The 26,839-nt window shown below is 47.8% G+C and overlaps 1 protein-coding gene across 21 annotated transcripts in view; it reads left to right on the forward strand.

Annotated features, from left to right (window-relative positions):
• The window catches only part of CACNA1G (calcium voltage-gated channel subunit alpha1 G), a 143,662-nt gene that overhangs the window by 65,368 nt on the left and 51,455 nt on the right, over positions 1 to 26,839 (forward strand). For 11 of the 21 annotated variants that reach the window (XM_068209573.1, XM_068209590.1, XM_068209591.1 and 8 more), the window contains exons 11-19: positions 14,340 to 14,491; positions 15,024 to 15,209; positions 16,319 to 16,433; positions 17,121 to 17,276; positions 21,492 to 21,560; positions 22,434 to 22,460; positions 24,309 to 24,402; positions 24,981 to 25,168; positions 25,298 to 25,744. In XM_068209573.1, coding sequence (XP_068065674.1) covers positions 14,340 to 14,491; positions 15,024 to 15,209; positions 16,319 to 16,433; positions 17,121 to 17,276; positions 21,492 to 21,560; positions 22,434 to 22,460; positions 24,309 to 24,402; positions 24,981 to 25,168; positions 25,298 to 25,744 — 1,434 coding nt within the window. The remainder of the gene's footprint in view (positions 1 to 14,339; positions 14,492 to 15,023; positions 15,210 to 16,318; positions 16,434 to 17,120; positions 17,277 to 21,491; positions 21,561 to 22,433; positions 22,461 to 24,308; positions 24,403 to 24,980; positions 25,169 to 25,297; positions 25,745 to 26,839) is intronic. The other 10 variants (XM_068209575.1, XM_068209583.1, XM_068209579.1 and 7 more) reach the window with 3 other exon arrangements.

Here is a 26,839-nt window from a genome sequence, read left to right on the forward strand (position 1 = left end):
GAAAAAAGAAAGGAACTTGAGACAACACCCTGCATCCTCCATATTCCATCTATCTACAATATGCTAAAAATCCTAAAATCTAAATTTCTCACCCGTGTGACATACTAAACTACTCTCTACAATCTCTACAATCTATTTCACACTTTTGTGGTCTCTGGTTTACTTTGAGGCTTAGGAGGCCTTCTCCATGAATGAGGGTCAAAGTCAGTGTTTTCCTGGGAGTCAGAGCACCCCAGGGCAGACAGGGGGATATCCCCATTGCCTTGGGTTTCTACAGGGACCAAGGAGATGAAGCAGCCCTTTGCCACCAGGTCACTGTGAGCCTGGCAGTGCTTGAGGTCCTGCCAGCAGCTGTGGGCTCTGTGGGCTCTGGGGTCAGTGCAGCTGCAGGCAGGGAACTCTACTGAATTTGCACTCCTTGGAGGGGAGGTAAAAAATGGCTTTGCCTCCTCGGTGAACGCTCCAGCAGCAGCATGATGAGTCCAAAATAGACTCATCACTGGCTATTCCTTCACTCAATTATCTGAGTCCTTGAAGGCAAGAGAGTGCTTGTGCTCCAGTCTCTCACCGCTTGTCACCTGGCAGAGCTTTCCCTATATACAGTCATTAAGAAGAGGAGTTGCCACGTTCCTCTTGAAACATCTCCATGATGTTCCATGACAAGAACTCTGCTTTCAGAGGCTTTGCATGCTGTGGCCTCACATGAGTTTTTTGGCTGCTGCTGGGGCCTGCCTGGTATGATCCTTGATCCTGCCTCAAGCACGTGTCTTGGGGCTGCAGGTGCATGCTTCCTTTGGGGTGAAGAGTTTATTAGTGGGGATGCAGGGATGCTGCAAAACTTTATTATAAACCCCTCCTGTTCTTGAGGGCTCCCAGCATGTTGTTTCTCCCAGGATGTCAAAGCTCTGTGCTCCCAGAAAGACACAGCCACCCCTGTGCTAGCACCAGTCTTGGCTGAGAAGCCTGTTGCATCTCAAGTTGTGACTTCACTTTTCTCCCTTCTTGACCCGTTTCATGTTTGCTGAGTTGCTCACAATTGCACACAGCGGTGTTTCTCCCCCAGGTCCCAGTGGAAGCCGTGGTGGCTGTGGATCAACTCCCAGTTCCCCTGTCATCCTGTGGCATTAATGCCTCAGTGACCAAGTGCCAGGGAGACGTGGCTGTGCTCAATGTGTCCCTTCCAGCCAGCACCTTCTCCCTGATGCCCTGATGCAGTCTAGCTGGCTCGGTGTTGTTTTCAGTACACATTAAACAGTGGCTCACTCCAAAGTCCGGCTCGTTTCACCTCCATTTATTGCCCTTGGTGGGAGCTCTGCAGGGAAGCTTGAGTGATTCTACCTTTATTTAATAATCTTGCGAAGATTATCTCCAAAGAAACTGGGAGGAGGTGGTTCACAGAAACCAATAAACACTTTTATTCCTCCTTTGGCTGAAGGGTGAAAGCAGATCCACGGTGTCTTTGCCGTGACTGCCCAAGGGGCGGATTGTCAAAGCTTGATGCCCTTTACCAGGAGCATTTTTGGGAGATGCTGGTGTGGGCTCCCACCTGGGGGGACCACCCCACTGGGGATGGGTGGCTGAGCAAGTTCCCATCATCAAACACCCTAAGTGCAACACAACTCCTTAATTCTTTGCCTTGGGAAAAGTGGGGCAGGAGGTTTCTGGTTTCTGCCCTGGCCAGTGGTGAGTCCCAGCAAACATCTGGATGACAAGAGGCAGATTTTTGTGTGGTTTTCGGGTAACAAGGGTGAAGGGAGCTGATTAGCGTGGGGGGACTCCAGACACTGTGGGTGGTTGCTTTCTTTAATGGTATTTTGAAGCTACTACTGTTCCAGATTCCTTTCTCCCAGGCATTTGGAGGGAATAGCAGAGCTTGTTTTTATTAGTTCATCTTCTTGAAGTGGTGGCAGAGAACAGAGAGGTGTTTCTTTGTAACCTCGTAAGGCTTACAGTTGGCAATTTCATAAACTGACAGTTATGAGATCAGGAATTAGAGGGGCAAAATGCTGGACCAGGCCTTCCTGCAGAGATTATAAATGCTGAAACATGATTTTTTTTCTTTTAGAAGAGCCTTTCCTAAAAGTGTGAGTGATCAACCATGTCAGATTTATCTTTACTGACTGATGTTTGCAAAGATGTGAGGGTGCTTGAAGAGTACTTGACTCCATGACCTTCTATATTAAGCTCTCTGCTTATTTAGACAGTATTTACCTCTTGGGCTTTCCACATGCTGCCCTGGGCACAGTGGGCTATATTAGGGTAAATATTTTAAGGGTCTATTTTAAGGTGTCATGTCAAAACCTTGTGTTGTTTAGTGGCCCCTTGGCAGAGGGGCTGCTCCTCTCTGAGAGGAAGGACAGGCTGGAGGTTACTCAAGAAGGAAGAGGCTTCACCCACCCATCTGCCCCCCAGAAATGCTTGGTGGGAATCAGCAGCTCTGGGACCACCAGACCATCCTGGACTTCAAGACAGGCGCTGGTGAGCTGAGCTCCTCGTAACAGCCAGGGAGAAAAGTTTGCTCCTCTGGAGGTTTGACATCTCACCTTGGGACAGGCAGCCTGGAGGGACCTGAAAAAATATTTTAGTCCCTTGTTTAACAGACACAGCAACCAGAGTAGGCCTGGATATTTAAGATGACAGTGGTTCTCTGAAGGCACATACAAATGAGTGGCAATTGGGAGTGTGTTGAAAACACTGGCCCCCACCTCTTGCTGTTTATTTGTATTCACCCATCAGTCAACCTGGCCAGACTGAGCACCCATGGCCAGGGCTGCTGGATGAACCTCCTCTTCCACCCAAAGCTCTTTTCCATAGGCCACCTTCCACAGTAAATTGTCAACACACATTTTACCATCACATGGCTGGGGCGTCAAGAGCTGGGTTTCCTCTAGACTCCTTCTGACATGAGCTGACTGACTTTCTCAGTCAACACCAGGTTGTTTCTGCATGGTTCCTGGACATGCCTGAGCTGTAGGTTCACCTGACTGGTTGTAATTCTGTATTTCCTCCCCACCCCACCCACCCGAAACCAACTCCTGCTGTTCTTCTGACTCTAGGTGCAGTGGGAGGGAGGCAGTGCAGTGTGAGGTGCTCGCAGCACTCGCCACGTTGTGGCTGTTGGGCAGCAGTGTGAAATTTTCCATTAGGGAAATGACAACCAGATTGCCACAGATTATTAATGTGGCTGCTAAATAGCTTGTTTTTCTACAGAGATGAAGCAAAATGCAGGTAGAAACTATTAGATTTGGGTAGAGGAATATAAATGTGTTTTAAAGGTAGACTCAGGGGGATTTTAAATACACTGTTGAACCAATTGACTGATTCACCTTAGGGAAGCTGAGCCTCTGCAGCACTGTGGGTTCAAACAGCTGCGGCTTTGCAAAAGATTGTTCTGCCATAGAACAGGAGTAAAATATGCTGCTAAACTAGAGGTTTTCTATGCTGCTTTCCCCCCAGCCCTGGCTGTAAGCCAGGCTCTGTTCCATAATGTGCTGCTTTTATTTTCCTTTTTTTCCTCCAAGTCCTTTCTTGGAGTGAAAAGCAAAGGCTTTAGTATGAGGCATGATGTTGGACTTCTCATTAGGGGAAAGAATTCGGCAAGGGCTTCCTTGAGGAAGGGCTTTGGAGGTTTTGTTTTTGTTTTTAAAATCTGGTTCACATTGAGCTTCCTGGCTGTTCTGAGTTTCCTTGTCTGAACTCACATTGTATGAACTATACCCTACATATTCATTTGTTTAAATAGCACTTGAATTTCAGCCGCCGTCTCTGCGGTGTTTTGCCATTGTTAACATAACAAGAAAGAGACTGGAGAGTCCTTCACTGGCCTCCCCAAAGCTGCAATGGGTTCAATTCCCTGCATGGGTCTTGTGTGGACTTGGATCTAAATGGATCCAAACCCCTGGTGTCTCTGAAAGAAAGAAGAAAGAATTGGTTCAGACCTGTGGGGAGCCTTTTGTTGATTTTTAAGAGCAAATTGGAGAAGTGACAAGGGTGAATGACTCTTTGGGACAGCACCCAAGGAGAAAAGCTCATTATCCATGGGAGGCAGTTATTCGAGGAAGTGGGATAAGGCGATGCCTGATATGTCCCCAGCATGAGTGCAGCCATTGGAGGACCCCCAGCTACAGCAGCGTGTTGTAGGGATCCACAAAGCCAGTGCCCAGAGCCAAGGTGGGCAAGCGCCTTCTGTAGGAGACAGGAGCAGCCTAAGCCTATGGCAGTATCTCAAGCCGAATTCCTCTTACGTCCTGCTGCAGGGGAGAGAGCAGCGTACAGATGAAGTAAAGTTGTCATTGGTAACATTACAATCTAATAGCTGCTGCAGCATGGAAATATCAACCATCTGTGCCAAGGAGTCAAAGGAAACCTTGCTGGCAAAATGCATTAAAGTGTCTATTTATGTAAACAGGCAAGGCTCGAGAACAAGAGGGTTGTCTTAATCAGCATCACAGAACATTAAATTTTAAGGTATCCAGTATGATGGAGAGGGGAGGTGAACAGTTAGAAAACCTGCCAGCATGGAGCAACCATTAGGCTGCAGGTTCGAGTATTAATAATAGTTACCCAAATGGTATTTATGTACTTCTGCTTCTGCCTGAATTCAATGTGCAAGGAAGAAGGTAACTGGAAATTATTAGCTGTCATAACACCCACTGATTGATTTCTCCATGTGGGAGGAAAATTGGATTGTGCCATGGAGAAATGGTGTCAGGGAACTGGGCAGTGGGGGTGTGACAGGTTGGTGCCCCAGGTCTCAGAGTGCTTGTGTGTCCAAAGTTCTGGGCAGACTGGAGGGTAGCAGGTCTGGATCCCTGTATGAGCACTGCCTCAAAAGATAAGGGCATCTTTGGGTTGAGAAGTACTTTGCTCCCAGGACTTGGTGATCAAGAGCATCCCAATCCCCACCAGTCTGAAGCCCAGTTGAACATTTTGCTGCTGGTGGATGCCAGCTGCAGATTTGTCAGGTGTGTGGAGGTTGCTCCTTTGACCATCCCTATGTCCTAAAATGTGATATTGCCCAGTGCTCGTTCACCTCCTGAGAAGGCTGTGGGAGATCTGGGGACTGGTTGCAGCTCACCATTGTCTGGCTGCATAGGGCAGCTGTGGACAGCACCATGTCCCTTCCAGCCTCTGTGGCTCCATGCCAGGTCAATCCAGGACACACATATTTTGGCTTCTTTGATGCACATGGATTTCTGCCAGGTGCCCAGGTCAGGAAGGAAGGGAATCCTTTTGTTCTGTAAAATATTTCTGGTATCTCTTGCATCTCTTCTGAGTTGTTTCCTGTGAGTGCAAGGACTCAAAGACCTGTCCCATGTCCATGTCCCAGCTGGTGCTGCACCAGGGGCTCTCTGCATCACACACTGATGTAAACTGGTGCTGTACTCCTTAACCCTATACCCTGGCTGTCTCACTCCAACTGAATGGTACAGACCAGCTTTGTGGTGAAATTTCTCATTTGATACTTCCCCATATGAGTCTGAGTCATTAGGCTTTGTTTTAGAAGGGCACTTACACAGGTGCATGCATCCCTGAATCAATGAAACAGCCTTTCCTTGGAAAACCTCCATCTGCCCAAGGCTCTTCCCAGGAGCTCACAAGGTCTCCCGTTCATGCACTGCCTTATCTTCCTATAGCGGTATCTCCACTTCCACTCAGGTGCACATCCCACATCTCTATTTAACTCATTACACATCTCCAGCCCTGTGCCAGCTGCTCTTAGCCAAGCAATCAAAGCCTTGGCAGCTCAGCGAGGATCTTCCCTCCCTCAGCGCCTGCTGGCTTTGCCCTATGTAGAGCTTGGAGCTACCATCAACTTAATTCCTCGACACTCCAGCTGCAAGGGGCACTCCCACAGCAGGCAAGTGAGGTGCCCTATGGGTTTGCACGTGCTGTATTCAGTTAGCTCCTGCTTACGCAGAAATTACTCTTATTTATGGCTTCTTGTTGGAGGAGTCAATGCTAATGGAAGTCATCAGAGCTGTTAATCGCTAGGATTACCAGCTTCAAAACCAGTTCTCTGTTTGTTAGTGGGGGTAATTGTTTTTATGGACCTTGGGGTTCTTCTGCTTCTCAGGGATTGGAAGGGTTTATGAGGTCTTGTAGAAACTCGCATGTTTTAATTGACCCACTTGTGAAGGTCTTCCAGGGATAAAAAATGCCATGGTCCTCTTAGTCATTAAAAAATGGGCTGTGCCTACAAAGCAGACTTTATCCTGGTTCTGGAGACTGAATTATTTCAAAATTAAATGAGATTTCATGTAACTGGAAAGGTTCTTTTTTTATCAGATAAATCAGTTCTCTGCATGCTTTAGAAATGAGTGTGTATAGATTCCTTGACACCTGCTAGAGTTTTCTTCAGCTCCCTGGTTGGGAAACCATAAGTGTCAGTCCTTTCCTGTTAATTTAGTTCAGAGGCTGGAAATACTTGGGCTGCCTTAGATCCTATCATTACAGCTGTTGTTTCAGCTGCCATCCATACCCTCATGTTATCTCTGCTCAGGCAGCTATGAGAAGAGACTCCAGCAAGGTGAAATCGAAAAATGATGTGCACTTTCAAGACTTGCTTCATCCCTGTATGGATGAAAAATCGCTGCTCTATGCAGATAGCCAGGCGTTTCTTTCTGTTCCTTTGATTATTGTGGTTGTTCCCCTTGTTTGGGATCCAGGAAATTGAGCTAGAGCATCTGGAGCACCCTCAGCTTGCACCACAAACACTTTCATCTGTAAGCACTTCTGGTTATTGGTGTTTTCCCAGGGATCAGTCCATATTTTTCCACAGTTCTCCTGGTAGAATTTTGTCCCAATGCTGTTGGCACCCATGATTCTGCCCTGCTGCCACCAATGTCCTCACAGAGCCCATTCCCACCCTGCTCAGCCCCCAGCAGGAATGGGGGCAGGAGCCGAGTGCTTTTTCCCTCATCTCTGCTTGATTTCAGCTCTTTGTTATAATTGGTTTTTTGCTGATGTTAGGAAACGAGCAGCTTTTCCCCCATGGATGTCTGTCAGCATTAGAGATAGTGTTACCAGCATCAGAAACCCAGGTTCAGCAGAACTGTGCAGGAGCTCTACAGTGACAGCATTTTTCTTTCCCTCTTTTTATTTCCTTCCTCCCCCTGGTCCCTCCTCAAGTACTAATGGGGAGATAAGTTTCAAACTTGGTTTAGATTAACCAGAAATAGAGGGCTTTAAATCTTAAGTACTTACAAGGTGTGACCAAATAGAAATGCAGCTTTTGTTCAGCTTAAGCTCCTGCGAAACCTGAGCAAAGGGATGAGCTGGTTCATGTTTTTCTTGCATTTGCTGGGATAATATTCATCCAGAAATCTCAAGCAGAGAGAGATAAGGACTGCAGGCAAGAATATCTGCTGTGCCTCCTGAGAGTGATAAAGAGAACCCAGCTGCAGGACTTGGTGGAGGAGGGTGTGGTCTGCAGGCCCTGTTTATGGGTCTGGGCAGCCATGGTTCATGGAAGGTCCCTTCAGGGGTGGGTCGATGAAATTCTCCATCAAATTTGGGGCTCCTTCCCTAATTTGCACCCACTCTCAAGGTAGACAGGCAGGGGCTGGGAACTCAGCCACGTATGGGCAGTTGGGGCCAGGGAATTCAGTTTATTGCCATGGTTCCTCATCAGAGATGTATTGGAGAGGAAGGTCTTGCACCAGGAGGTTCCATGTCCACAGGACTCAGCTCCTTCTCTCTGCAGATGTGGGCTGGGAAGGGACGCATGTTGATTGGAATGGGGAAGGCTGGGTGGAAGACAAGGAGATTAGCAGAAGGGATGGAAGGGGAATCCCTTCTGTGCAGACAGCTCTGATTTCTCTGAAATGAAAGCTGCTTTCCTCCCTTTCTTACAGCATTACTTGCTGTGGCATGAAATATTCAGCCTCCATTCAGCCCATAAGAAAATCCTTCTTTCCCAGGCAGTGAAGGGATGTAACTGGACTTGTTAACTTGTCTGAAGTTATTTCCTTATTATAAATGCCTATAAATCCTGAACATCCCAGCAGTGCTTCTCCAGCCCACTGAGCAGTAAGCATGCTACCCTTTTCCATATCTCCAGCCCCAGGAGGAGCAGAGCAAAACCTGCTGCAATCCTGCCACTTTTCAAATTGTTTTCTTTAACCAAGTTGGCAAAGGACAAGTAGAGGAAAACCTATCATACCCCGATTAAGCATGGCTCAGGTTTGCTCTGCTGGGCACAGGACAGTAGTTAAAGCCTGATACCTTTTAAGGACCCCCAAAAACAATGAATGTCACTTCTGAAAATATGTGTGGATTGAGTTTCTATTTATAAAGTCGCAAGCAGCTCTGGAGCCAACAGGAGCTGTATTTACTGAAGGGAACTGAAGTGGTATTTTGGATGGTCGTGGTTCAGTGGGTGCATTGATACAGGGGGAATAATGTGGATGTTATAGGGGCAATGCAAGGAGAAGGCTTGTGGATTGAGTGAGGACACTGCCATGAGCTATCAGTCATGGGGAACTGAGCGTGGGAGAGGGCAAAGAAAGGGCACCTCATTTTGTTAATTAAGAGCTGCTTCTGTTCATGAGAATTTCTTGCATTTTGCCCCAGGACTTGTGGTCTGGCTTCTGTTCCGGGGTGGACCTCTTATGTGTCTGCACCCACATGGAGGGTGGAGAGGATCTTAACAGAGCAGTGTCAAGTTGAAAATCCTATCTTTGTGTGACCCATTTGATTTTCTTTCTTATGTATATATATTAGAAATCTGCAAGTGATGAGTCAGTAAAATGTTGTTGGTGTTTCCTGTGAAATAGCTGAGGTCGGTAGTTTCTTTCAGTGTTATTTTTCCTAGTTGCCATGGTAATGATTTCAGAAAGGTCTTATTCTTGCAGCAGTTTGAATGGGTTAGAAGTTTTCATCGTCTTCTGGATACACTCATAGAAGCAGAGTGATATCTCAAAGATATCCCTTGGGATCAGGAGGGATCTGCCTCCTGGCTGGTTGTCTCATCCCTTGCTCTGCGCTGTGGTGAAACAGAGTGAGTTTTTCTGTTTTATTGCTAGCAAGATAGAGAGGAAAGACCCTGGGATGCTTCTGTTCTTTTGTGTTGGCATCCCAGGAGCACGGGCTGGACAAGACCAGGCTTGCCTGCAGCCTGGAACTCGTTGTCTGGACGAGGGGAGTGTGGGATGGATGGATCTGTGCCAGCCATACCCACAGCACTGGGTGCAGGTCTGATGATGATGATGATGAAGACCCTGTGCCCTAAATGGGTCACAGCTGGAGGAAGGCAGGAGTTGGAAGCCTTGTAAGCTCTGGGCACTGTCTGCTGGGGCACTTGGTTGCACTTCATATAGCAGCAGGGTTTGTTTTTCAGAAATTGGGGGACACAGGCCCTGGGGCTTGCATGGCCCCAGCTCCTGTCCTCACTTTCTTCCCTACTTAGTGCCCACAGCCTCGCTTGCTCAGGGGACACCTTGGAGCCTTGTGTGCAGGGAGCAGAGGCATGTGCCCACATAGAAATGGAGTATGTCCCTTCTGCCATTGGAAATCTCATTCATGAACATCTACTCAACTTTAAAAATAGGGGGGGGGAAAGAAATAAATGCATTACAGCCTATTTCTGATTGCCAAAAAAGGGCAAGGTGCTGGTCCAGCTTTGAGACACCTCCTGAGCCACTCTGGGGACATCTTCCCTTGCTTCCTGCCATCCCCCCTGGCAGTGCCCTGCTTGGTGCCAGATAGCCTTGCCTGAATCCTCCAGACAGGGTGCAGAGAGCATGCCCTCCTGGCTGTCACACTTGCTCCCTGCCAGGCACGGTCAGGTCTGGGTGGGTGCCCGGGGCTCACATCCTCCTGCTGCCCCAGTGATGCTCCGTGTTTTCTGAGCAGCGCTGCCCTGTCTGCTCTGATTTCATGTGCTGCCACAACTTGTCAATGTGCTGTTTGGTACATCAACAAATCGACACTACACAAACAGAAGGCTAACAGGGAATGATTTATCCAGGACAACATATCTGTGTGTCTAGCAAGGCAAGATGTCCTGTAAACAAAATTCAGCATTTACTGAGGGCTCATCGGCAGAGCTGGTGTTTTGTAGCACAGTTGAATTACACTTGGATCTCGCTTTTTCTGGGTGTTGCTCGTTTAATCATAGGATGCTTTCCTTTTAATTAGGCACTGCTGCTACTGATGAGAGAATTAGCAGACTCTTCTTTTAATGGAGAAGCTGAGGCTGTGGCAGCTGTGCTGTAATGGGGGTGGTGGGCAGAGGCTTTGTGCTGCATAGAAACCCCAGGCTCTGCACCTCAGTTTCTGCTTCCTGAAAAATGTCTTTTTTAGGGTGGTCCTGGAAGGTTTTTTTTTTCCCCCCGCCATCTATCATTTAGTCAAAGGAAGGATATTACTTCCCCCAGCTGCTGTGTTGTGACCCTCAGAGAGAAAATCTGAGTGATTTTGCCAGCTGTTTTCCTCCCAGCCCAGTGAGGATCCATGGAGCTGGTTGTGTGCCAGGAGTCAGTGACCCTCTCAGGTACATCATGTCTAGAGCTGGTCAATAGTGTTTTGATTAGACAGTTATGGTCAGAAAATGGCAGTTTATCATATTTGAAGTTGTTTGTGGGAGAGGAGCAGTTTCAGTGGACTGGCCTCAAAAAAACCCCAACTTTATTGGAATATGTTGTCTGAGGTGTTTGAAATGTCCAGCTGGGGGGTTAGTTCCCTAATGGTTCCCATTGGCTCCCCAATGACAGTTGGGGAACAAAAAGTTCAGTGTTCTTCTTCAAGCTGACTTTTATTTATGTTTTTTAATTTTAGTTGATTTACAGTACAGAACAAAGGGATAAAGGAATGGGGACCGAAATAGAGGGAAGAACCTCCAAGGTTTTGTGCATTATGTCTTTATTTCCCAAATCTGAAATTTTGAATTCTTGTTTGGGATGGGATGATAATTTCAATTCCCATGGGAGAGAAAATCATGTTCCTGCTGTACTATAATGATGTCTCAGGAAAGAGATCTCAGACATATTTGTGATTTCTCTAGAGTAGGAGCATCTTATAAAAAATCTTATTATCTTATACATCTGTGGCTGAATGAAAATCCCATAGCTGGCATTCTTAGAAGGGTCTGAATCCCCACTGCCTGGCTGAGATTCCCCGGGGCAGGATGATGATCACAGCCCCCCTCTCTTGGTACAAATAAATCCCAGTGGTGTCATGGCAGGGGTGCCCCATGGACCAGCTGCAGCTCTGTGTCCCTTGAAAGCGATGATGAGCTGCTTCAGGGGACTCATGAGCTGCCCTGGGGACCCCTGAGTGGGACTGAGGGTCTTGAGGGGATGCCCTGCTTCACAGATGGCTGTGAAATCCCCCAAGTAATTTGCATCGCCCCATCTCAACTGTTTAGGGATATGTAGTTTCCTAAAGCAAAATAACTCAGCTGATTTCAGCCAGGTCAGAGTGGAGTGTGCTTCCAGGAGATGCTCAGCTTACCCACCCCAGCAGAGCTCCAGGCTGCTCTGGATCTTCTCTTTTCCTGGATGGATGACATGGAAGTTTTCCCTTTCTCTTTCAATCCAGTTTGACCAATTAGATTTTTGGATATTAATTTTCACCTCTGGTTCAGGAGTTCCCACTCTTCATTTTTCTTATGTCTGCCCAGTGCCTCAGATATTGAAAACTGTTTCCTGCAAGAGAAGTGGAAAAGAGTGTGTGGAGGAGGAGTGGGAGGGCAGGCAGCTTTCTTGGGGTGAAGTAACGGGAGGCAGGTAGATTTTTTGCTGCTGTGTCAGCACAGGCTGACCCATAGCCCTCACAAGCCAGTGCCAGGGCTATTTGGGTGTTGGATATCTCCTGAGTCGGATGGTCTGGGAGGGAAATTTCATGGGCCAGAGGGGTCACAGCCCCTCCAGTGTGTGCTGAAGATCCTGAGAGAGCTGCAATGTAAGTGCTGCTCCCCCTCTGCCTCCCCACATCACCCAGCTATGCCCTGCCAGCACCTCCCATCTGGATTTGCACATTCCAACATCTCTGACCAGAAAGTGCCCATGAAGTCCAAAGTTTCATTAATCCATGCTATTGACATGTCATCCCTTCCAGGGCTGTTGGATTTTCCATGTCAGCCCCCACGAGGAAGGGATGTTGTGACTCCAGGAGATGTTGGGCAAGGGATTTAACAGGGTTGTGCCTGTGGCACCAGTGAATTTCACTGTACCCCTGCAGAGGGGGAATAGAGGGTGGAAATCAGCCTTCAGGATCCAGGTTAGTGGTGCTGATGGATGAGAAGGAAATCTTCCAGGAACACATCTCCTTTCCAGCTGTATCACTGCAGTACTAATAACAGCACAGCCTCCCTCAGCACTGAGGCGCTCATGAATGAGTTGGCATTTTTTGTGAGTAATGTAGAATTGTAGCTATTTCAAATTGTCCTGAGGTGCAGCTTGACATATAAGTTCTTGGCCTATTTATTACCCTGTGTCTGAGTGTTCCCATAGGTATTACAGCATTAAACCATGGCTGAATTTAATATTGGGAGCTGCAGCATTTGTATTTTAGCTGTAGATCAGTGGCAGGTGATTTGGGCTGTGTGCGTGGTGTGTTTGGCAAGCTCTAGCCAAGGGATCTGTTCTTCAGCAAGGATGTTTGAGGTATAAGTTGTGTTCAACACCCTCTTTTTTTTACTTTTTTATTAAATTTTCTTTTAAATGCTGCTTTTTCCTCCTTTGCTATCCTGTGTCATCACAAGTTCCTGCCAATATCTGTGCAGGGATATTATCGGTGCAAGTCCTCAGGGATTCACTACCATGTTGAGATAACATCACACCAATTTGGGTCCCCATCTACCCTCAAGCTGGGTTGGAGGAACTTGAGCTGCAAAGGCTAGGCCTGGGTAGTTTAACCCTTGGAAACAAATATTTGAATGCCTACATGGATTTATCTGTGGTTTTTTGCCAGCATGTATCTATGAACCCCTTGGTCACTGTAGTTTTTTGAGGTTCTGAAGCACGGTGGACCAAGTGTCGACCCTCCCCCTGAGATCTCTACTCTTGTGGTTGCCATCATATCGGGGTTGGGTCACCTCAAGTCAAAGTCTACAGCCTGTGCTGGTGGTGTGGCAGCTCCTGGTCTGTCACAGGAAGTTTTTGGCCAGTCACGAATGTGTTTCATGTAAGTGGAAGGTGCAGTCAACTGCATATGTTGCACATTGACTTCTGCTTGTAGTGTGGCTGCTGTAAGCGTGCACATCTGGCCATAACCCAGGCATCTAAGTTGATGGCCCAGGCATCTAAAGCCACATGAGTGGCTACAAGTTAGACCAGCCAGTGCCAAACTACCCCAGAGGAGCCTAGCAGCCACTGTGTGCGAGGTGTTTGGTGAGCTGTGCCAGCCCACTGCCGCGCGCCACCTCAGCGCTGCCGATGTGACCCCACCAGCATCTGCCAGCAGGATGTCAGCTCCTCATTTTAATGAAGCCTTTCAGAAGAAACAAGCAGCTGCAACTGTGTCTTGGGGTTAAATGGGGAGAAGTGATCTGGTATGTGGATTCTCTCTTTGCCACCGACTGATCCCACACAGACTACACCACCGGGTTTTGTCTTCTTGCCATATGTTTTCCAGTAATGCCTGCCCACCTGTCGGGGAAAGTGAAGCACTGGGCATCTGCAGGCATTGTTGGGAACACTCTGTGAAACAAGCTAAAAAACATAAAAGGTATTACTTTAGGTCTAAGACTACCAGGAATCTGTTAGTTACGTTTTTGTGGTTTTTTCTTACTTCTATAGTCAGATTGCCTGTCTGGAATGCCAGCATCAGGCCCTTCCTCACTTGCAGATTTGGGGCTGCCTGATAATAAGATTTCTTTTGAGAATGAGTTTTTTTTTTTTTTTTTTTTTTTTTTTTTTTTTTGAGCCATTCTGGTTATATCACCTCAGATCTCTGCTTTTGAAAAATATTAGCTCAAATCTTTTGATGAGCTACTCAATAAAAAGACAGGCCCTAAAGGGATATTTATATGCAAAAATGGCCTGACTTTCCCTTCTGCATAAGGAGAATCAGTGTGGGAGATGTCAAAGCATTAAGCCTCAGTACATGCCACTTCTGCCTAAACCTCCTGAGGTGGTCCTAAAGCTCTGATTAACGTGAAGTCCATGTCCAGATTTACCAGCTGATTTTACAATAGACTTCTAAAGCTTAAACACTCTGAAAGTATTTTCCTTTCATCTCCTGGGCTTTGAGTAAGCTATTGCCATTTTCTCACCACATCATTAGCATCAGTATTCTTACACTTGCAGTATTGGGGCTTGTTGTGTTTCCATGTGTGATTTTTGGATACGGAGCTGGCTGTTTGTTTTCTCATTTCCCTCCTCTTCTTTCCCCAGCCAGAGGAACTTACCAATGCCCTGGAGATCAGCAACATTGTCTTCACAAGCCTCTTTGCCCTGGAGATGCTGTTGAAAGTCCTTGTTTATGGTCCTTTTGGCTACATTAAGAATCCATACAACATCTTTGATGGGATCATTGTGGTGATTAGGTACAAACCTTGAGCTTTCTTTATGTGTGCTTCTCCTCATTTGGGTGTTTAATTAAACAGAAAGTAATGGAGAGTTGGCATAAATACCTTCCTGTGACACTTTACACTTCTCTCTGTAATTAATGCACTTAGGCATGATTGCTAATACGTATCTTGGGATTATTTTACGGTCATTTTAGAGAGAGGCCCAAGCAGAAAGCTATCAGTCCCGATGTCCTGGGACAGTCTGGGATCCAAATGGCACAACCGGTGCCCAATTAAATATCTCTGTTTTTTTGGCACATGCAAAGGCTATAATTGCCCCTGCAGCTGCAGTCACTGATTTCCAGGCATATTTTTGACACTCAAGTAGGACTCTGCTCTTTGCAAGCCTGGACAGAGTCCAGATCACCGCAGGCACTGGCAGCACATCTCTGCCCACTTTCCATCTCTCTTCTCTCTGAATTTCACCTTCCCTTCACTGCCACTCCTCTCAGCCTTTGCAATTAGGCTTTGTCTGTCATCTTGCATTGACATTTTTTGTCCTCCTCAGTGTGTGGGAGATCGTGGGCCAACAGGGCGGGGGGCTCTCGGTCCTGCGCACCTTTCGTCTCATGCGGGTGTTGAAGCTGGTCCGCTTCATGCCGGCCCTGCAACGCCAGCTCGTTGTCCTTATGAAGACCATGGACAACGTGGCCACTTTCTGCATGTTGCTGATGCTGTTCATCTTCATCTTCAGGTGAGTGTTTTCAATTCCCTGTCCTGAGCTTGCTCTGGGTTTTCAGATGGGATCCTGTGGTGGGATGAGGAGGTGACAGAGTCCATACCACAACATGGCTGAGCTGAACGGTCCCAGGACCAGCATTGCTGGCTGTGGTTTGCTGCCCTAAATTTTCTTTTAGCCAAATGAGATTTCTTTGCGAAATGGTTTACAAAGAAAATCTTTCAGGCTGGATGATTCCTTGACATCACCCCAAGACAGCAATCCCATTACTTACCAACTATCAGAAAGCTTGGTGATAAAAATATTGCCAAGAGGATGATGTTCCTAAAGGAATGTCAGACATGGTGGTGCTTGTGCCTTTGCATATCCTCATCTTCAGACAAGTAGAAATGTTAGAAACACGGTTGGCGTAGCCTTGTATCTTTAGATTTTGGTCTGGATTTTGAGAAGAGCCTTTCTCTTTCCACTGCCAACTGCGGCGTTTGAGCAATGCAGGCACTGGGAAGGCTGAAGAGAGACAGTCTCTTCCAGGGCACAATGTCCCGTCTTCCCGTGAGACTCCAAAACTGCCATTTGCAGGTGTGGTGCTCAGTAGAGCTGTAAATAATTTGATTATTCAGGTTACTAGCAGAGAGCAGGGAAAAGCAGATTATTCTTTTAGTATCTATCCATAACGAAAGGTATTCTGTTCTTCTGTCAAAATAGAAAAAGCTGTTCTGAGTCCCCTGATATGTCTTATCCAGGCATTTCACAGAAACCCTTTTTGTCTTCCTAATTCAGTTGAAGCATATTTTGCTGAAAATGTGTCATTGCAAAACAGAAAGTCAAAACACTTTGTTTAGAAAATGTTGAAAGACAATGTTTTGACTTACAAAAAATGAAGCAGAAGAAAAATAAGGAGCAGACATACTTTTTGGTTGAAACTCCTTGACAGATTTGACCTAAATTCACAACTGATTTGCGTGATCTCAAGGCGTGTTTTTCAGCGAACAAAAGATCCATCTTTTTTAAAAAAACATAAAAAGGAATTGCTCAGGTGAAATCAGGACAGAGTCACCCTGCTGTATGATTACTGATTTGTGTGGTGGTCCTATGGTTGAGCCCCTGCTTCCTGTCATTTGCAGCATCCTGGGCATGCACCTCTTTGGCTGTAAGTTCGCTTCAGAGCGGGATGGTGACACTCTGCCCGACAGGAAGAACTTTGACTCCTTGCTTTGGGCCATCGTCACTGTTTTCCAGGTACAAAATGGAAAATGCCACAACTGATGGGTGTTTTGAGACTGCCAAGACTGGGGTTGTTTTCCAACGCATCCAAGAGAGCTTAGTGGAGCTCCATGCCAAGGAAAGAAGATGACCCAAAGCCACAAGTGCAGGTTTATGGGGGCTTTCAGACTGTTTTCCAGACTAAATCAGAACCCTGGTGAGGAGGGGCTGCCAAGTCAGGAGGCTCTTGTGTTTTCAGGGCATGGACTGGGTGGGTGAAAGTAAATGTAGAGGGAAGGGATGGAAAGGAGGAGATCAGGACCATTTGCAGTGGTATTTTGACAAATAATGGAATCTTGTTTAAAGCCGATACATCCAGTTTTTTGTTCTAGCACCTCTGGGCCCTTTAAGCCTGGGATCTGTCAAGGACTTTAAGTCATTCTGGCTGACCAAAGGAAAGGTCTGACCAGTGTGATATTACCCTCCCTTATTGCTGTCCCTGGACATGGGGACAGGGCAATTTGCACAAGGTCCTTGCTGGTGGTTGGGAATCACAGCCTCTCTGGTTCTCTCTCTTCTCTGGCTCAGAAGGGATTTATCCTCTGTGGTTACAGCTACAGTGGAAACCCTAAAAGCAGGATGCTTGTCTGGCCTATCCAGAGCATGGATACCCAGCATGCTATCCTCCAGTATCTCCATAGTCCTGATACCCTTCCTCTGCAGATTTTGACCCAGGAAGACTGGAACAAGGTCCTTTACAACGGCATGGCCTCCACCTCATCCTGGGCTGCTCTCTACTTCATCGCTCTCATGACATTTGGGAATTATGTTCTCTTTAATCTGCTGGTGGCCATCCTGGTAGAGGGTTTCCAGACAGAGGTAATGTCCTCATGCTTGTGCCTTTGCTTTCTTCTCAAGTTTTAGGACCTCCAGATCCCGGAATCTGATTTCTGAGGTGGACAGCAATACCTTGACAGAAGTGGTATGGGAAAAAAGTAGGGTAAAATATTAGCTCTTTTTTTTCTTTTTTTTTACTTTTTTTGTTTCCTTAGCCACAGTGTAATTTAATACAGCAAACCCTCTAAATGAGGGGCTTAAATGAAAAGCATTGTTAGCATTAATGCAGGAGTGAGAATTGAGGTGTGAGTCAGGCACTGCGGATGGGATCACTGCTATGACAGTCTCTTTGAAACAGTTTTCATCGTGTTTGTCATCCAGATTAAAGACCCCTCCTGAAAACTTACACAGGCTGGTAAGAGATTAGTGACACGATTATCTTTTTTCATGGTATGCATTCATGGAGCTCTTCCAGTTTCCAGCCCTGCAATGCTCTGCGTATTTTGAAGTACATAATTTCTGGTCTCTGCTGTCTGCTTCGTCGCAGTGGGAGCTTCCATGAGACATCCTGCATTGCTGGAGGGGGCATGTGGGCTTGAGCTCAACCTTTTTTTCCATCCTACTGTCAATCCAGCTGTCCAGCTCGAAGTGGGTGTGCATGTCACCTAGTACCCCTCAGAGTGGGGGACCTGTAAGGCTCACCTGCTCCTTTCAGAAGTTTTCCAACTGTTCAAGAACGCCCATAAGGGGAGGGGACCCTTATATCCTGCTCGGGGCTTTGGTTGGAGGGGTAAATACAACCTAAAACTCCTCACTAGGGTCTGCTTGTATGGGCTGTGCTTCTACACACTATCTCTGATTTTTTAAAGCATTCTGGGGTGAATAAATACTATTTGAAGTTTATTACATGTGTATTATAATATACTGCAACCCTACAAACAGAGCAGTTTTTATTATCATTACTGTTTTTGAAGTTCGGAGTTAAATTAATGGAGTCATACCAGGACATAGCAAGAAGAATTTTTTTTTTGTATCATCTCTCTCTCTCTCCATGTTGATGCTTTTAATTTTTAATTGTTATTGTTGTAGCTGTTTCTGTCTGTAAATGTCCCCCACCATTCAGCCAAAGGGACAATCACTGCTGGGTTCTCTTGAAGAGCAAAATGTTCCTTGTCCCAGTTCTCTCAAATAGCAAAAATGTTCCCTTGCTCAAGTGAGAAGAGGTACAAAGCTCCTTGTCTGTTCCTGGTGACAGCTCCGAAACCCAACCTTTGTTCAATCTAGCAAATTGATCTTTGAAGGTCATCAGCACAGGAGATCACCTGGATCTCTGCACCCACTATGCAGAGAAAAGGATACAGCCTTTAAATGCAGCAGCCCATTTGCCAGTCCCTGGCCCTTAAGGGAGGCTGACTCCTCTGCTCCTTGGCTTAGCCTGGTTTACCGTGCTGGAGCACACTCCTGCTCCACCACTGCAGCATGCTTCTTCCTGGGCAGCAAATTATCCCTTGCCTTGTGGCCGGCTGTGCCATGGTGCAATTCCCTGTAAAGTCATGTCCTGGCTTAATGGGTTGTGGTTTTATTCCAGTAATAATGTCCTAGAGGGTATGGCTCCCCTGGAGTCAGGGAAGTGCCTGCAGCACTCCTCAAATTTGCTCTTGGCTGTTTTTTGCAGCAGGGCTGCCCCATTAACTGCCCCCACATCTCCTCTGCCAGGGCAGCGCTAGGCTAGTCCAAGCCAGCTCCAGGATATCTGTGTAAGCTGAAATGTGCTTTAAGTGCTGTGTAAATCAGGGAGAAAACTCGGATTTGGGACAGCACCGGGACAGCCTGAAGCCAGTGATGTTCATGCCAGTATTGAGGCGAGCACAGGGACCAGGAACCAGTGCAGCCCCCAAAGACTAAACCCGGGTTGTCAGTCCTGCACAGCCGTGACAATTTTAACAAACTCACACCATATTTCTATAATTTGTGACTCTGATTAAACTGCTGTTTTATATCTCAGGCTTTGATGATAGCTTTTTCATAATAATCTTCCTTCCACATCCTCGTTATTCTGAGTTCTCTACATTTGTCCAGTAAGGTGCAGTGGCATCAAGAGAGCCCTTGGCTCGACCCAGGTTTCCTGCAGCAGACTGGGAGCAAATGTCTGTGGAGGTCAGGCCCCAGGTCTCGCCTTGCTGGTTTATGTTTATTCAGCTTTGCTGGTGTGTAGCTCTGCTAACGGATCACATTCTGGTTTTTGCAAGCCAGCACAGAGGATCCTCTCCTAAGCAGAATTGATAGAGAGATCATCTCTCGCTGTAAACAAACCCCAGCGTCTACTGCCCGTGTCTGCACTTGACTCTTCTGAGTTGAGTTTGTTGGGGTTTATTTTCTATTCTCCTTCAGATTTCTGGCGAAACACAATCCTGGGGCTGCTGCCTTTATCTCCCTGGTTCTTGAGTGCCTTTCCTCAATCCACAAGCACGTCATTAATTTTAGTGCATGGCTTTGCAGCCCCAGTTGCCAGGCAGCAGATGACTATAAGCAGCTGAAAAACTAAAAGGGCCTCCTCCAAACTTTAAATACAGAGCAATATATTTTGTAGGATTGAGGTGGAGGGGTTTTTTCCCCATTTTTTTTCTTTAATTTGGAATTAATTCCTTTAATTTGGAATATTTCCTTTAACCAGCATCTCTCAGGCAAAAGGCACAGGCTTTTTTGCCATGTGGTTATTTTTGACTGCACATTCCCTGACTGAATGGGACTCTGGTGTTGGTACAGGGAAGGTGAGCAGGGGACTCTGTTTGGTTGAACTGCTAACTGGAAATTGCTGCACGACCACTCCAGTGCCTGCCTTGGAGACTTCTCTCTGAAGCAAGGAATGACTCCTCTTAGTCAGGCATAAAGCTCCTCTCCCGAGGGAATTCCTAGTAGTGTTATCTCCAAGGTGTATTCTTCCATTGGTAATCCTCCCAGTTTGTGTCCTGTTGTCCCCATGGACAGCACCCATGGGTTTGATCCTTTCTGTCCTTTGTGCCCCACTCTCTCCCTGGCACCCCAGGTCCTCCAGCCTCTCCATCCTTTTCTCTGCAGGACGCTACTTGCTCTCTAGGGGTAGCATCCTTGGGGAAATATAGATGTTTAACTTCTTCTGGGCTTTCACCAAAGGCAACAGTCCCTTCTCCTGCAGGGGAGATTTTAGATGGCCTTTTTCTTGCACCCCTTGCCTATTGCATTCCTGTCGGCTTCAATGGGATTTTCCTTGTGAAAGGAAAATTTCCATCTTTCCCTTTCGATGGCTTTTCCATGTCTCTCTCTGTTACAAGCAAAGACTTTAAGTGCCCATCACATTGCAGGCAAGTCCTTAAACTCTTCATCCCAGCCTAGGCTGGGATGAGTTTTGTAACCATTTAACAACCTGAGGAAAGATCCATTGCCCTGTGGGCAAGAAATTCAGCTGGTGGGATAATCTGTGCCCTACTGCTTCAGCATGGAACCTCTTGCTGCTCCATGGGACAGGACCAGGCACTGCCACACTGCTGAAAAATGGTGAGGAATACTGGGAGAGCCACCCCCGAGCAAGGGGAAACAAAACAAGGTGAAAAATGATGTCTGTTTTCCAAATGGGTAGGGAAAGGCTGGCTTCTGGTGCTGTGAAATGCTGGGGTTATGGATGTGGCAAAATTTCCCATGATGGGGCTGTGCCCCGCTGGCTGCAGACCCCTGATTTAAACTGCTGATTCAAATGGGTGTTTCCAGTAACAGGGCTAAGCAGGGATCTGAAGTCACAGAAGACTGCGTCTCTCCTTAAATTAGGTATTTCACCTGCAAGAGCACTGATATTATGTTAATCAAACATTCATTAAAAGCCTCCATTGCTGCTTAATGAAAGCGTAATAAATAAAGATGCTATTATACAGCTGCAAAAAAAAATCATGTTTTCAATAATTAGCTGGTGTTTCATTAGCACAATTATCACTTAGGAGCTGAAGCAAGCTCTGTTCGAAACACTTAATTTAAAGGGTGTAAGGCTGGTCCCTTCAAAGGGCTTCTTTCTACCTGAGATCTCCTACTCTCTCCCTGTGCTGAGTGGAATGGATCCAGTGCCTGGCTGTCCATTGTGGCCACACACTGCCCTCCTCCCCCTTCCCCTCTGCTTCCCTGCCTCTTCTCCTGTGTTTTCTGATTCCCCACTCAGTCCTGCTGTTGAAACTGAAAATTGAACCCCACCTTCCCCTTCCTCCCTTTTCCCTCCCCCCATTTCTCCTTCAGGAGATCTCCAAGCGAGAAGAAGCGAGTGGGCAGTTAAGCTGTATTCAGCTGCCTGTCGACTCGTCGGGGGTACGTACAGCACATCCCGCTGCCACCATGCTTGTCTCTCTCGTGCCTGGTCACACACTGTGGTGCTGTTCTCATCGTAGTAGCTGTCATTCTTTTGGGGTCTATTTGAGTGTTTTGGAAGTGTTTTTTGGTTTTTCTTTCCTTTTTGTCACCCTCATTGTTGAGTCAGTCCTGATTTTAAGTCCCTTCCTTCTCTGAGGGACCCAGGTAAATTAAGGTGGGTGCTTCGAAGTGGCTGATGTGGCTCCAGACGACAGCTCTCGCTGACCCCTTTCTGGATGCCTGCCCTGGGGAAGGCTCCCCTAGAGGCTGTCACAGCCTCTCCATGGCACAATCACATCCCAGGGACCTCCCTGGGGATGTGGATGGTGATGCTGATTGCAGGGCACACGTGCCGAGGCTCCCTCACGCAGGCGGGGGAGGATGCCTAGGAGTGAAGGGACCTGGAATCAAACCTGTTTTGATAGGGGTGTGTGTGTTGATGTGTGTGTGGGAGTCCTGTGCTCTGCAGGACCGGGTAAGACAGCAGCAGTTGCACTGTGGGAATGCTGAGATTGCCAGCACAATGCCACATTACAGGATGTGAAATGGTCCCGTTCAGGTCCGAGGAAGCTGTGGATCTCCGAAGCACAGCACACCACAAACCTCATCCTTCTGCCAAACTCATCTCTCTCTTTACCACTCACTCCCCTTTCTGTCTTTTCCAAGAAGCCTGGCTTTTTCCTCAGCCCAAAAGCCCTTTTCCCTTGTATCCCTTGGTCCCTTTTGGTACAGGCTGGTTTAGTTGTTGTACTGCCTGGTCCAGCTTGAGAAACCCTCATTTCCCAAAAGGATTTTAACTCCCTGTTCTCTCGTAACCCCTTTTCTATCCAGAAAGGCAAACTGGGAGTGCAAGAACAGGTAACGGGCAGCAGCACCAGCTGCGAGATGTTTGCCTGCACCGTCCTGAGTCTGGCACGTGGTGTTTGGGAGGGGATGCTCACTGCCCTCCAGACATGGGGTTTGGTGCTGGGGAAGGGGGTGGGAGGTCCCCACATAGCTCTGCTTTTCCCTCTCGGCACACATCTCATCGTGCCCCCTTAAAACTTTCCTTAGGGCTGTTTAAGAGCACTCCAGGAATACAAATAATGTAAAATTCTTCACAGTATTTATTTCTTTTTAATAATCCATTAGGGAGAATGAGTAATTCCTGGCAGGCCTGCTGACAGGCTGAGCTGGGAGCCTCTGTGGGGAGCATACCTGGAGCCAGCTGGAGCCCCTGCTCACACAGAGACTATATCTGATTCCAGCAAAGCTCAGGCCAGCCTGACTTTACTGCTCCCTCGTGCAAGGTGCATTCCTGACCTTCTCAGACTGCGTCCTGCAGGAGGAGCTTCCCTGAAAAGCATAGAAGTCCTGGATCCTCAGGGGACTTTTGAGCCAACACTTCATATCACACTCTCTTTTGCCTTAAAAATACCTCTGAGTGTCCAGCCTGCCTGGAAAAAATATCTTTAATAGTTTAGTGACCCCACACTAAATAGGGAGGGAGTATTGCAGCTCTTCCCTCTGGGGTTTTGCTTAATAATGTGTGGGGCACTGACCTGTGTTGGATTCATCTCTTCCTTCTGTCCCAGGCTGGGGTCCTTCTTAGATTTTACAATCAATGGGTACCCTAGCACCAAACCTCAGCAGTACTGGCCAGGGCTCCTGTGGATGCAGCTTAGCCTTGGTGGGTTTTTCTGGGGCTCCTGGGCTCTCACTGCTGAAGTGAGGATCTGCTTGGCTTCCCCCATACCAGCATCTTCCCCCACCTTCCCACCTCTTCTCCATTGTGTCAGGGCTTGGTGCCCTTTGCCAGAGCAGTGGTTTCAGCCCTGAATCCTCCTCTTTTTGGATGGGTATCTATCATTCTGGCGAGCACCTCTGCCCCTCTTAGGTGTATCCTAAGTATACCACACCCTAAGTGCCTTTCTGCAGTGCCAATGGACAGAATCAGGGTCTGTGCCACAAGACGGAGCAAGAACCCAGGCACCATGCAGAGAACAATGATCAACATCATCTTCCTCTACCTGAGGATGGGTACCTGTCAGAGGAGACAGGCCTCGCTCAACCACCAACATTCGAAATGATACAGCAGAATTTAAACCTCCCAAATGATCCAGCATAAATCCCCAAAACTCCTGCTCCTCTTGTGTGTGGCAGCTGGGAGGGAAAGGGTCCCTCACAGCAGTCGATGTTGGATTCTGCCACCTGCATCCTCTCTGTGCTGATGGGGCATCCATGGACACGTAACATTTTTCTTGTTGGAAATTCAGGGACTGTTGTGCCCTTTCTGAACCCTGGATTGCTCCACCAAAGCATCACTAGAAAGAGCCACACCCAGAGAGTTTTAGGTGTATAAATTCAGAGAGATTAGTAGGATCATCTTTTGTCCTCAAATTGCTCATCAGTATTGGTCCTTCCCTAACATCTGCCACATATGCAATTCCAGCAGCAAAAATTAAGCAATAGTTTGGTTTTTCTCCTGATCCCTTTCTGGGACTGTGTTCGGAGCCAGAGGCAATCAATCTTCCTGATCGGAGGTTAATTAGTCTGTGGTATAAACCTGTGCATGCATCATTTTGTGGAAGGTGATGTTGCATCGTGGTACCAAGTTCAGTGGATCTGTAAGGTGTGGTGTTGGACACGGGAATCCATATTTGCAGAGGGCTGTCCGTGCACTGTGGCCCCTCAGCCTCCTTGCTGAAGCCTTCTGTTTTGCTCCAGGGTGATGCTTCCAAGTCTGATTCCGAGGGGGATCTCTTCCCCCACAGCCTGGAAGAGGAGGGAGAACTTAAGAAAAACTTGTCAAATCCAGCCTGTGAGTAATAACCCTGGGAGGACAGGCCATTCCACAGAAACCTTGCTTTGCTGTGAAAAGAGTGTGTCCAAAAGGAAAAACCCCTCCTAGAGGGAATGCTGTAGTCCCAGTTGTGTCATGCTTGACTTTGCAGCAGGCTTGGGTTGGGATTGTGGGATGCAGGCAGGGAGAGACATGATTGCATTTGAACTGTTAATTTCCCCATCAAGTCGGAGGTCTGGGCTTGTGGGGTGTCTCTGCTGGAGGAGTTTGGAGAAAGAGGATAGAGGGAGCGGGCAGGAAGTTCCCAGGGCTGGAGCTGGTGGGTGTTAATTGGAGGTTGAGGGGGCAGCAGGTGACATTTTGGGTGTGCTGTCCTCTACCATTGATACCTGATCCCATTGACACCTGATCCCATTCCTGTTTGACATCTCCCTGCTGGGCTGAACGACCCAATTCTCCAGAAGGGCTTTTTGGCCCACATCCCCCTGATGCTCAGAGCAGAGCCTTCCCTGCGCAGCAGCTTTGCCTGCCCACGAGCAGTCTGTAGGTGTTCTCCCTTGAGGTGTGACGCCTAAAAACCCGCTTGTGTCTTCCAGTGATGGCCCTGAGCGACCACCCGGAGCTGAAGAAGAGCCTGACCCCGCCGCTTATCATCCATACGGCCGCCACGCCCATGCCCATGCCCAAGAGTGCCGTGTTTGGGGACACGACGCAGGGTTACGAGTCCCGCCGGGCCAGCGGCGTCTCCACGGACCCCGTGGCCACCTACGAGCTCAAGTCCCCGGTACTCGCATCACCTCCCTCTACGGATGTTCAGTGCGTCCGTGGGGCTGTGCGTCCATCCAGCCGCCCCCGCCGGCCTGGGGCGGGTGGCACAGATCTGATGCGCTCCCTGTCGCTGATCTTCCCACAGCCCAGCACCCGCAGCTCCCCGCACAGTCCCTGGCGTGCCAGCAGCTCCTGGAACAGCCGCCGCTCCAGCTGGAACAGCATCGGCCGGGCCCCCAGCCTCAAGCGCCGGGGGCAGAGCGGCGAGCGCAGGTCCCTGCTGTCCGGGGAGGGGAAGGAGAGCTCGGAGGAAGGGGACAGCTCGGATGAGGAGCACTCCAGCCGGGCCGGCAGCTTCAATGGCTCATTGCCTCACCGCATGGAGTCGCTGGAAACAAAAGGGTCCTTTGACCTCCAAGATACTCTGCAGGTGCCTTCCCTGTATCGGACCAGCAGTATGCACAGCACCAGAACGTCTGTCTCCGAGCACCAGGACTGCAATGGGAGGACCTCTCCGGGCCTGCTGCTGCACCAGCTCCACCTGGATGAGCCCCACCAGGATGGTGATGACGGCGATGATGAAGGTAGCATGGTAAGGAAGTGCCACGTGCTCATTTTGGGCTTTATGACTTGCCAAAACAAAGCTTGTCACTGTCTCAGGAGTGCACAAGAGGGTGCAAAAGGGATTAGATCTCACCATCGCGACCAGACCAGAGTGACCCAGAAGGTCTCTAGGCAGTGGATGCTCTCAGAAATGGGATTGGTATCCAAGTAACTATTACATGCAGTATCAGATGGCTCATGATGGAGACATCAGGGCAAAACTGCCCAGATTCCACTAAATCATGCAGAGTGAAGGCTATTGGAAATATATACTTTTATGGGTTCATTTTTGGTTTTCTTTTTTGTTTTTTTTTTAAAGCAAAACAGGTAAGTCTCCCTGTTTTCTAACTATTATTCAGTTTTCTGCCCCCACACCAGCAGCAGAAAACTTCTATAGGCAAAGAAAGAGCATGGCTTGGTCCCCCATTCTCATGGCAGCATTAGTCCCATGGAGATAGTGGTAATTTCAGAGTCTCTGCATTAATTTCCATCTGAAGAGGCATTTCTCTGACAAGTGTCTCTTTCACAGGCCTGAAAAGTGTCATTTAGGAAATATAAGCTGAAAAGACTGCAAGTGCAGGGAAGGGATCAGGGTTCCTGGTCCTTTTTTCAGATGGATGTTTGTATCTTAAATGGAAAAAGGGGGACTCTGACTGCTTTTCCAAAGTTGTTTGCATGGCTGGTAGAGTGGAGCTTGAGTTGGGCACAAGGGTGTCACAGTTCTGGCTATCACGTGTGCATTGAGGTCAGTTTTGGAGTGTTTCCTGCTTGTCCCAGGTTATCTCTTTGTTTGATTACACCTTGTTCCCAGATTTAAAAGTGTGATGGTCTGATGTGTCATCCCCAGGGGTGACTGTTTCTCTTGGGGCAGTATATGGGGTTTGGGTAGAGACGTGTGATGGTAGCAGGGGCTGTTCTGAGAACAGGAAAGCTGCAGATTGTGGACATGATTTTACTCTTTTTTCACTGACTTTATTGAATGAAAATAGAATTGGGATCATGTGAAGGGATGTGAAAGGTGGCATTAACTCCGGAGTGCTCTGTTCCTTACAGGAGGAGGAGAGTTAGTGCTGGCAGAATGGAG

Source organism: Anomalospiza imberbis, chromosome 19 (genome assembly GCF_031753505.1).
Source record: "Anomalospiza imberbis isolate Cuckoo-Finch-1a 21T00152 chromosome 19, ASM3175350v1, whole genome shotgun sequence".
In the NCBI taxonomy this organism is placed as follows: Eukaryota; Metazoa; Chordata; class Aves; order Passeriformes; family Viduidae; genus Anomalospiza; species Anomalospiza imberbis.